The sequence below is a fragment of the Dunckerocampus dactyliophorus genome, chromosome 11 (genome assembly GCF_027744805.1).
Source record: "Dunckerocampus dactyliophorus isolate RoL2022-P2 chromosome 11, RoL_Ddac_1.1, whole genome shotgun sequence".
In the NCBI taxonomy this organism is placed as follows: domain Eukaryota; kingdom Metazoa; phylum Chordata; class Actinopteri; order Syngnathiformes; family Syngnathidae; genus Dunckerocampus; species Dunckerocampus dactyliophorus.
The window spans coordinates 15,994,480-16,006,859 of record NC_072829.1 but is presented as its reverse complement, the minus strand read 5'-3'; the positions used below and the strand labels follow the sequence as shown (position 1 = coordinate 16,006,859).

Sequence of the window (12,380 nt, the reverse complement as noted above, 5' to 3'; positions counted from 1 at the left end):
CCATTCATTTTGGGTTGGGGTCGTGGTTTGTAGTTTTGGGCACGTAAGTATTGGCGCCGTATGGGAGTTTCCTATCTTGACATTCATACTCTTGTCGGCGGTCGGACCTGCTTGGGACCAACACTGCGTGTTCCTTCAAACTGCCACAATATGCCTATTTGCTCCCCCCCAAACACAAACACACAACACCAAAGCATTTTTTTTTTTAGCTTTTTAAAGGAACAATAATAAGGAACAATAGAAGAAACAATAACAAACAAGTCAAAACACTCCTACAAATTAAAAGCATGCACAAACAAACCACACAGAAGATGAAAGCTGTTTTTTTTTTGTTGAAAAAAATAAAGTTTTTAGCAAGACAACTGCATGCTGTTCAAGATTTGCTGAGCTGCAGCCTCCTGAGCTCTCTCCAGGGTGGTAGCGGCTGTGGGACCTGGTAAGACCATGACACGCCCTCTGAAGATAGTGGCTAGACCAGGGATATGCACTTTGTAGGTCAAGCTGATAAAGCCATTAGGCCCTGCGTGGCTCCAATAAAAGTCAATTTGTGGCAGGCCAACACCAGTGGCCACGCACATCTTCTGAAGCACCATTGCTGCAGACACCGACAGGACGGACACGTCGGTTTTTGAGGCAGTGGGTCCTCCCACTGCTTTGCAGAAATCAGGAGGAACGGAGGACAGAGGGTATTGCAGGCGAGGAGGCGCGGCCAAGATGTGTGGGGGGTTGACAATGTTGCACGGAAGCTTCAGGGACGACGCCACAGGGCTTGCGCGCTTTTGAAGAGGGTGCATGTCATCTGTGCGTGGTTTGATCAAAGACATCCACTTGATGGAGATGTTTAAGCCATACTGCTTCTGGAACGCTACAACGTGAGCACAAGTATGCACAGCCACCTTCAAAACAAATGTAATCTTTCATCTTCTTTGCCTTTCACGTCTGGCAGTAACCCCTGTGCACGCCAACAAGGCTTCTCCCCCCCCGAGGACTAAACCACTTTTTGTATTGTATCAAATACTTGTTTTAATCCATCTCATGCAAATGAATTCATAACCTTTATTTAATGCTATTTGTGTTACATTGTGCTCTCTGTTAAAATTGTAAAGGGTAAACCATACTTTTAATCAGCAGCGGATCAAATACCGTAAATTCCGGTGTCTAAGCCGCTACTTTTTTCTTTGAACTTTGAATGTTGCACCCTATACAGCAGTGTGGCTACTTTATGGCTAAATTCTAATCTCGTGACATCTCCTTTAATTCAGAACTACTACTGATCGTTTATACTGTGGCGCTCGCGAGTCTGTGACAAAGCGGAAGCTTTTTGTTTGCCAGTGGAGGTCAGTATGTATACCCAATATAAGAATATAACAGTCTTTGAAAAACACTTTAGTAACAGCACTACATTCAGCACACGGCAACTTCATACTCAAAAGGTGTATATACAAATATCGAAACGTGTCCCAATGTGACTTGAAAATAAAGAAAAAGCCAACATTTTAAAGTTTTCCCACAGTGCATTGCGTCTGAGCAATGCAGTCATTGGGCTGCTGCAATGACGTCACCTTCCCGCCGTCACCGTTTCCTGTCTTTTGGTCCTCTGGCTTCCTCCGGTGAACAGAAGCAGCATTGCAGCCATTTTCTACAAGTGTCCTCTTCTCCAATGAAATGCTTTCCTCGACCGAAATGGATTTTGAGAAAACGCCAAAATGCTTTTTTTTTCATATAAACCTTGCATTGATACATGTTTTTATATTTCTGGAGGTGTAACGTATAATGAAAGTTATTTGCTGAGTGCAAATAATGAAAGCGTGAGTCAGACTGTTATATTGAGTAATGACCTCCTGCAATTTCCAATGTGTTTACAAGCTCGTCATGAGTTTATTCATAGCTCATGATTGGCTCCTGTCAAATAAAGAGCTGCCTTGTCCTCACGGACTCGTGCACACCACAATATGCCACTTGATGGCGTAGACACGTCTGTCTTATGCACAGAACAAATCTGTTTTTTTCCTGTAAATTTAGTGGGCACGGTTTATACGGTATTCCCGATTGTAAACATATGCATACATACAGTTGAAAACAGAAGTTTTTTCAGAAGCCACTGAAATGAAATCAGAATAAACTTTTCCTGTTTTAGGTCAGTTAGGATTATCAAAATTATTTCTATTTGCTAAATAAAAATTACGAGAGAGAGAATATTGTAGAGATTTTTTTAATGACTTTTAGTTAAAAGTTTACATTTCCTTAGTATTTGGCAGCATTACCTTTAAACTGCATGTATTCAAGATTAAGGTTTCTCGCAATAGTTTGCCAGAGTTCTGACACGTTCCTCCTGACAGGACTGGCTTAGCTGAGTCAAGTTTGAAGGCCGCCTTGCTCGCACGTGCCTTTTCAAATCTGCCCACAAATTTTCCTTGGGATTGAGATCACGGCTTTATGATGGTCACTCCAAAACATTGACTTTGTTGTCCTTAAGCCACTTTGTAACTATTTTGGAGTGCTTAAGGTTATTGCCCATTCGGAAGCCCCTTTTGTGGCCAAGATTCAACTTGTTGGTTGATGTCTTAAGATGTTGCTTCCGTATAATGTTGTTTTTTCATGATGACATCTATTTTTTTAATCAAGTACACTAGTTCATTCTGCAGCAAAACAGCCCCCATGATGCTGCCACCCCCTTACTTCAGTTGGGATGCTGTTTTTAGGTTCAAGCTCTTTTTTCTTCCAAATGCAAGAATGGTCATTATGGACAAACAGTTCCACTTTAGTTTAATCAGAAAATGTTGCTTTTGGATTAATGGCTTCTTGACAGAGCAGCCTTTTAGTCCTTGTTGGTACAAGTTTGGCTGTGCATAATGACACACTCTAATCAGCTTCAGCCATCATCTTCACAAGGTCTTTAGCTTCAGTTGGTTGATTCACACATTTCGGACCAAAATATGTTCATCTCTGCGACACAGAACCCATCCCCTTCCTGAGCGGCATGATGGCTGAACATTCCCATGTTGTTTATACTTGCAGATAATTGTTTAAGCAGATGAGCGGGCAACTTCAAGCCTCTGGGAAAATGCACCCATGAATGAACCAAACCTGTGGAGCTCAGCAATTCTTTTCACGATATCTTGGTTGATTTCTTTTGTTTTTCCCCATAATGTCAATCAAGGAAACAATGTTTGACGTGTGGATTTAAAATAAATGCAGGTGTGCCTCCAACTAACTCAAATTTTTTCCTACACTGCTTAAAAGAAAAAGTGTCATCATTTGTGTATGGACATTTTTGTCTAATAAACTAAAATACTCACTCGTAACTGCAGCATTTGGCAAATAGAAATAATTGTGGCATTCCTAACTGATCTAAAAAAAGGAAATGTGTAGTCTGATTTCATTTCAGATAGGGTGAAATACTGTTTTTACACACTATGTACATACTATGTCCCCAACTTACGAAAACAATTGGTTCCAGACGACCGTTCTTATGTCAAATTGTTCTTAAGTAGGGGAAAAGGTAATATTACCAATGATATAGGTATTACATGTACGTGTATACATATACAGTATATGTGTATGTATGTAAATATGAGTTTGGATGCAGTAGTAATATTAAACGAGGGTAATTAATGAAAAAAACACTAATAAAAGTGATATAATAATACGTAATGATAAATGTTATTTACCTTTGAAGAGGAGTGGTCGAGCATACGTCGTTGTGGTGGAGGAGGAGGACGACGAGGAGTTATTGAAAAAAAAAAAAAGGACAAATCGTCGTCGTTACTCTTCTAAAAGAGGTAGTGTTCTGTGGGTGGTGTAGAATTAAGCAGGACTATTAACTCTTCATAAACTTTAAATCACACGCTCTGTCCGGGTTGTATAATTTAGCTTTCCATTTAGCTTTATCTCCCCAGCGTCTAACTCTTTCTGTGTTGGTCCCATTAGCTCTAACGCTGCCTCTGTTGGTCCCATTAGCAGTGTCACAGTGTCCTCTACAGGTCAAGCATGTACAGTAGCAGTATAAATACTGATTGAGCGACTACAAATCAAAATAAAATTATAGACCAGACGGCTTGTGTTCGTTTCCGCGAATGTTCGCTAGTCGGGTGTTCATAAGTTGGGGACCTAGTGTACTTCTGGTTTCAACTGTGTATACTCATCCCTCGACTATATTGCGGTTCGAATATCACATTTTTCAAAAAAAAAAAAAAAAAAAGAATAATCGCTGTGTCATGGTTGACTATGGCCTTTTAGTGAAAAAAATATTCAAAGACAAGTTACTGTATATGAAGTATTCTGGTCACTATGCATCACTCCGTAATGGCGCCCTACAGCCGCAACTTCTACCTTCCTTCAGAGTGTCCTGAAGTCCAACTTTTTGTGCGATGGTTAGCATCCTCTTCTGCCTTATGGGTCTGACCGCAGGTGCCTTTGACGGTGCTGAACGTTTCATCGGCATTGTGGGTATTGTCGGGGATAAAACTTGCAACATACAGCACTGCGAGAGCCACACTGCTAGCGAGCGAACATTTAAATTTACATGTAAATTTGGCAAGCCGAACGCATTCTGTACTGCACAGGAAGGCAGGGAGGAGATTGATTGACAAAAATCCGCAAAACTGCGAGTCCGCGAAAGGTGAACCGTATTGAACAGAAGTTGACTCACCTTCGACAAGCATCCTCTTTGCCATTGAGGCAGTATGGTGAGATGAGAAGACAACTTGAGCTGACACACCTTCTATTCCTGGTCCAGCCTTGAGAGAAAGTCTCTCCACCCCGTCTGTCAGCCCACACAGCACCTGATAAATATGATCAACATTTCAGGCATCCATCAGTGTCTCACAAAGCCAATGTGGGAAACAGCTGATAGAAAGGGAAAATACGTTACTGATCAGAACAACAAAATACAGCTAAACCTCAGTTAGCATATGCCCCGGTTAGCGTTATTTTCGGTTAACGTAGAAAATTCACACCAAAATTTTGCCTGTTTGCTTACATTTTATGGTTAGCGTGCAATATGGTGCGTGTCTTGTCGTGTTAATACACTGCGTGAGTCCAATTGTGTTCTTAATGTATTTTCATCACAAAACATCCTTGTTAGCATCCTATTTGCTTGCTAGCACATGTAAACAAGAAGCGGAAGTCAGCTCTGTCATCAGTTGTTGATGCTGTAGTTCTTTGCTAATTAGCACAGTTACAAGTCTCAAAAATGTTAACACAACACGTTTTTGTAGTTTTACATGCATAAAACAATTGTTTAAGCCATACTATTGAACATTTACAGTTACTTTTAACATCACTGAAGACGTGATTGTTGACAAAGACACGATGTGGCAGCGAGATCAACACGGACACCACCTGTGTGTTTTACCATGAGTTATTTCTTGAATTAAACAGTGTCTCTAACCTCAGGCTTCTGCTTTTGTTTTAAATCACAGTTGCAAAATGGAGCCCAAGAAAGTTGCAAGTACCAACATGAAAAAAAAGGGATAGAAAAGGCGAGAAACACTACTGAAGGGGTGTACAGCCCTAGAAACCTAGTGTGGCCGGGGACCAGACTTGAAATGAAGGGGTAGGCGGAGCTACAACACCCGCTGACAAGAGGGCAGAGCGAAGCATATAAATGTAAGTAATTAAGCATAATTATTGATTTTCACAGTAACGTCACTCATGTTTTATTAGCTATTTAATCATCTGCTACGCCACGTAAACATTCGCCATGTTTTGAATTGTTTTTTGTCGCTAGTTGTAACTAGCCGGCTAATACCGATATCTAACATTCATTGCAATCTACTGCAGTTCATAAATTATTCGAAAAAAGATTAGAGAGCGACCACATGAGCCTGTTAATTGTAAGTTGTATTTCATAATCGCTCGCTAGCAAGGGGAATCTACATTACTGAACTGTACTGTAACGTTCGCATTCTATATTAGCTAATCTAGTCGCTCACGAAATGCAGCACAACGTAGCAAAGTCGGTTTGCTGTGAATCATAGCCACCCTAGTCAACAAACAATTGTGTCATGGTGACATATGTTTATTGTATTCAGCATACAGTATTGATGGTCAGGAAGTGAGCTAAATAAAAGATATAAACAACATGGTCGTATGTGGACAGCACACCACATTATGGAAGTTTATTCAACTTTTGGAATCTAACCTTGTCCCATCTGTTTTTGAACCATTACTCTTTGTTTTCAGCACACTCTTACTATTATTATTGTATTTACAATGAGTTAATAGTTGTTGCCCATCAATCATGCATGTGTGTGATTCCTGCAGGAGATGCTGAGCCAACTGAAGTCAGCCCTCTGCTACACCACACAGCACTCCAGGACCATTCAAAAGCTGCAATGCCATTAAAAAAGGTGTTCTGAGGTAGGCTATATAACATTGAAATAATGTAGAAATGTATGCACCTTAGTTTGTGGTAGGAAACATTTCATATGAACAGTTTAATTATCTGATCTGATCTGCCTATGTCACAGCCAGCAAGTACTGAAGTGTGATGATGTAAAGAGAACCAAGTGGTGTCCCATTTCTTAGCGGCTTCTTCCCCTTGACCCTAGGGGAAGAGGAAGGGCTAAGGGGTAGAACTATACTCCAAAAAACGTTGTGAAATGAAGTGGTTCTTTGAATTCAGACCATGTCTGCTGACCTTTGCTCTGGTTTGGTGTCAAATCTGGCTATCCGGAAGACATGAGACACATGCGGTACCTGAAGAAGCTCATCTGGCTTGGTGGTGGCCGGCAGATTTGTGATGCAGAGGTGCTTCTTCTCGGTGCTCCGGCAGACACTTATATGCATGCCGGGCTCCAGCATGTGACCGTGGAGCTGCTGTATGGCATTTTTCGCTACACCTGCGGTGCCATATTTGGCATAGGCAAATCCACGGTTTTGCCCGCTGAAGTTCATCATAAGGCGAAACTCCCACAGTGGTCCCACAGTGCTGAAGAGGGGGATCAGCATGTCCTCGTAGGTGTCCCGTGGGATGTGGTTGATGAAAACCTCACAGTTTGGTCCTGGGGTAGGACCATCCCACACTGCCATGGAGACAAGAGAAAGTAGGTCCAATAGTGAAGCAAACAAACGTTTAGATGACTTCCACAAGGGTACGGCGGATCCCCGTCATAATCGACATTCAGCATTCATGTCCCCACATATTTGCGGATTTTTGTTCACGTTAATTTTTTTATTTTTATCTTCAGATTAAATCTGGAATAAAGCTTTTGCAACAAAGCCACCCACTTGTGTGTGGACATGCTTAGAAAGAGTTTATACTCCTTTCAGGAATTGTTATCAATGCTGCGTCTTCCTGGCTAGCCTCACTCCTCCGTCCCTATAGTTACCTTTTTGTTTTCTGCGTTACATTTTCTACATTTGGACCTTTGTCACGATGTCTTCAGGATGCAGCATGGCCTTTTTGTTCACATAGATAAGCGCTACAAAAGGAGACAGCACCCATGAAGGAACAGTCCTGCAGTTACCCCTGGATGGGATAAGGAGCACTGAGGAGCTATCAGGAGAGCAGTACACTAGGACAGGACAAGAAGCGAGCACCAGGAAAGCTCTCGGACCAGCACAAATGTACCTCCAGTAGACCACTAGACTCCATGAGGTCCTGCCATCCAGCAATGCCTATGAATGTGTCTGTGTGTACTCAAGCAGCATTCTTACCTTCAGGTGGTCCTCCATACTTTCGCTGGCCGTTAACTTGGGTGAGCTTCGTGTTGCTTGTTCTAAGCCACTTTTGCAGAGCTTGCACACGCTCGACATTCAGCACCTGAAACAGGACCAACACGAGACAATCAATCAATCAAAACCACCTTTTCAACGTCTACATGGATTTACATAATCCTGCCGACGAACATGGCGGCCAAGCCCACCCATGGTGTACTACGGAAGTAGTAACGGAGAAAGCAATCTTGCGCTTCGCTTTGATGTCTTTGCTTTTGAGTTTCAATTGCTGCCAGGTGTGTGCCACACACAGGTGTATAACGAGCACCTCTTGTGTGCTACAACGTCAGTCAATTTGAGTATTCTCCAACATGGGACATACAAGAAATAGAAATAAATATTGCAGTTCGAATATCGTTCTCTCACTCTATCATGGTTTTTCAAAAATAATTAATAAATGATGGCTGTTTTGTAGTTGACTATGGCCTATTATTAGTCCAAAAATCACCAAAAGTCACTAGGCATCAGTATCAACCACCATCAATCACCACTCCAACCTTCCCGTTTTCATGTCATGTCAAGAATGACGTTTTCAATGACGGTAAAAGTAGTTCATAGTAGTCGCTCATCATCAATATGTATTTATATGCATTTCATATGGTTTTATGCATGTAAAACTACAAGAACATGTTTTGTGTGAACATTTTTGGCTTTCTGGAATGGATTAATTGCATTAACATTATTTCTTATGGGAAAATTTGCTTCGGTTGACGTCCGTTTCGATTAGAGTCGGACCTTCTGGAACGAATGAATGACGCTGCAGTGAATGGCGCCACTGTATACTGCAATATAACTTGTAGGTGCCATATGTATTTTTAATATTTTGTCTCAACAATGGGCAGCAATAGCAGCAGAGCATTGAAACTCCTGAACACCACGGTGAGCACCAGCATCGTCCCTGTGGCCAAGACATAGCCACACATGTGGAGACGAAAAAAGAAGACCAAAACACATGAAAACAAACCTAGATTTAAACAAGAAAGCAGTTCCTTTAAGGTGGACTGGCTGTCGGAGTATGCGAGAACAGAACAACAGGAGGTGAAACTGGGTGACCTAACATAAAACAGAATACTGGTCTATGAGTAGAGATACTGTAAGACATCAAAGAGTAGAACCATCAGCTCGTTTCAGCCTTTCATCCACGTGGAAATGGTATTCTGGGTGCCCTGAAACTGTACTGTTTTGAAAATGGCTTCCAGCGTGGGAAGATCTGAAAACGGCAGCTTGTCGTCGCCGTGTAGACAAGCAAATCGCTGCTTTTTGAAAACGATGATGTCACCGTCTCATCGCCATCATGTGACCAGAACTGACAAGCCGACAAAATACACATATGCCAGTGAATAACTTAATTCAATGACAACACAACTGAACACAAAATACAGTTTTTAAATGATACTTTTTATTAAGGGAGAAAAATATCCAAACTTACATGCCCCTGTGTGAAAAAGTGATTGCCCTCTAAACCTAATAACTGGTTGGGCTAACCTTAGCAGCAACAACTGCCATCAAGTTTTTGCGCTAACTTGCAATGAGTCTCTTACAGCGCTGTGGAGATATTTTGGCCCACTCATCTTTGCGGAATTGTTGTAATTTAGCCACATTGGAGGGTTTTCCAGCATGAACTGCCTTTTTCAATAGGATTCAGGTCAGGACTTTGACTAGGCCACTCCAAGGTCCTCATTTTGTTTTTCTTCAGCCATTCAGAGGTGGGCTTGCTGGTGTGTTTTGGATCATTGTCCTGCTTTAGAACCCAAGTTGGTTTCAGCTTTAGGTCACAAACAGATGGTCGCGCATTCTCCTTCAGGATTTTTTTAGCAGATAGCAGAATTCATGGTTCCATTTATCACAGCAAGTCTTCCAGGTCCTGAAGCAGCAAAACAGCCCCAGACCATCACACTACCACCACCAATTTTACTGTTGGTATGATGTTCTTTTTCTAAAATGTGACGTTACTTTTACGCCAGATGTAATGGGACACACACCTTCCAAAAAGTTCAACTTTTGCCTTGTCAGACCACAGAATATTTTCCCAAAGGTCTTGGGGATCATCAAGATGTTTTCTGGCAAAATTGAGATGAGCCTTAATGTTCTTTTTGTTCAGCAGTGGTTTTGGTCTTGGAACTCTGCCATGCAGGCCGTTTTTGCCCAGTGTCTTTCTTATGGTGGAGTCATGAACACTGACCTGACCAGGATCTCACTGTGGTTCGCTGGAGCCGCAAAACTTTACAAATGGCTTTATAACCTTTTCCAGACTGATAGATTTTAATTAATCTCAGTTAAGTTATGTTTTAATCACGCCATGTAGGTTTGGAATTTTTTTTGTTTCATTTAAAAACTGCATTTTGTGTTCAGTTGTGTTGTCACTGACTAATATTTGAATTTGTTTGATGATCTGAAACATTTTAGTGTGACAAACAGCCAAAAAAAAAAAAAGAAATCAGGAAGGGGGCAAACACTTTTTCACACCACTAAGTGCAATACCAAAACGTAAATAAACAACACTGTGGATTACTGTTTATACTATTTATAGCCACATAAGGACATTTTTATTTTCCATGCTGCTCATGATGAAGATGCCAAACTAAGACCGTTATGTATAAGAACTGTTGATGACACCCGTTGCTTTTTCACATAAAAGGTCATACAAGTATTAAAAAAAACTTAAATGCATAGAAAATAAATATAATTTGATGATGCATGATACAGAAGGCATAAAAAAAACAATGTACAGTCATGGCCAAAAATATTGTTATGCCAAAGATGCTAATGTTTTTGGCTATTTAGCCTAATATATACAGCCACGGCCAAAAACATTGATGGCCAAAAACATTAGCATCTTTTGTATGCCAACATTTTTGGCCATGACCGCAGTAATGTCCATGTTCGCAAACTAAACAGAGACATGTAGACCTTTCCTATGTTGCCAAAAGCTCAATTAACAGTTCTAGGGTTATCATCACAAAGCAAAACAAGCACCATCCTTTAAAATTTGTTAGTGTGATGTGATGTACAAACTACTCGTATGTGGGTAAAGATACTGTACACACATTTAGGTGTTTTCCATCACAATGAAAACACAAGTGTGTCAATAAAAGTCACAAAAGCACGCTGGCAGTGATTAAATGTTTACAGATGGTTCATTTGCACGAAATTAGTTGTCATCAATACAACAATTGCAGCAAAGTGTACCCTTTTCTGTTTGAAACCCTTCACATGATTGACAGATCATCCTTTTTAATCGATATTTAGCGTGCAATGTGAGAAACGAGACGTTAGCAAAAAACAATTAATTCATAATAATTTGTCATTCACTGCTGCTTTTCAATTCACCACAAACACGTTCAAAGCAAGAAAACTACACCGATATTTTAATTAGTACTACGCAACTAGTATTCGTATTACTATCGAACTTGTAATACTACGAATAATATCAAACTTTGACGTCACGACACGTATCAAAAGTTAATATTTACGACACGACAACCATCAAACCACGGCAACCACAGGACAAGTATGCAGGTTTTATAAAGCAACAAGTACTCAAGTTAGTACTTCGATGGGTAAACGCGAACCATTTTCCAATGAAATCGTGTTCTTGCGACGAAGTGTTATATTTAAATATAAATTATAAATATACGTGCGACAACTATGTATTCAATTCAGTCAACACAATTAAACACCTACAAATACTTGTCCAAATGTTACCTGTTTACTTTCCATCCTTTCCGCACACCTTTCGTCCTTCAAGCATGAAGTAGTGATCAAAGACGCTACATAACAGCAAGATAGAGTACTTGTACGACATGGGCGGGTTTGTCCGCCATGTTGGTAAACAGGATCCAAAAACTTTCCCGTTCCATACATTTGCGGCTATAGGCAGTCTCGCTAATCTAGCGTCTTTGGTGGTGATGGCGTCCTGAGCGATTTGTGACATGTTTGTTATCTGTTGGGAGACAGGTGCAGTTACAGTAAAGAATGAACTCGTCCATCAGCATTAATTTATGTGCCTGTATTAGAAAGCCACAGTAGTGCTACTGTAAAGCCACGATAGGCATCAACATGCTCAACCACCGACATGATGAAAATGAAATGATGGATTTTGTTGTTTTATGCTTTAAAAAACGTACTTTATTTAACGGTGAAGTGACCGTATTTGTTAGTTACATGAAAATACATCACACGTAGTACAATTAAACATGTTTGAAAAGGGTTAGAAAGAAGCAGTTCTTTTTTTTTTATCTATGGTGCATATGTTTTTATATTACTTAACGGTGATGACGTTTTCCAAATAAATATCGGTTAAAAACACACATGGTAATTCATGAAAGTGAAACACAAATAAACTAAAAATGAAATATGAAAATAAAACCTTCTGAGCGTTGACAGATCACTTGTAGGATGAGATCAAATCAATAGGTGTCAGTGTTGTACAGATTATAAAATGTGTCGGTCCTGAACGAATCGGCTCTAAGAGCCGGCTCTTTGAAATGAAGAACAGGAGCAGACTCGGGTCGTTGGGAGCCAATTGGGAGCCGATTAGTTTTTTCCTCGTGTTTTTTTTACTGCTAAAGGCGAATGTTATGGGTCAGTATGTGTGGCAGCGTCTGTCTATCTGTGTCCACCCTAAACACACACAGCACCAGTGTTGCAAACATGAC

The 12,380-nt window shown here is 40.6% G+C and overlaps 1 protein-coding gene across 1 annotated transcript; it reads right to left on the bottom strand.

The window, feature by feature from the left end:
• Window positions 1-242: 242 nt before the first annotated feature.
• Window positions 243-11,477, bottom strand: dnd1 (DND microRNA-mediated repression inhibitor 1). The gene is made up of 5 exons (XM_054792212.1): window positions 11,428-11,477; window positions 7,663-7,768; window positions 6,703-7,028; window positions 4,652-4,784; window positions 243-865 (listed from the first exon to the last, which is right to left on the bottom strand). Exons 1-5 carry the CDS (start codon window positions 11,440-11,442, stop codon window positions 351-353), a joined length of 1,095 nt encoding a protein of 364 aa, XP_054648187.1. The 5' UTR covers window positions 11,443-11,477; the 3' UTR covers window positions 243-350.
• Between the last annotated feature and the right edge of the window lie 903 nt (window positions 11,478-12,380).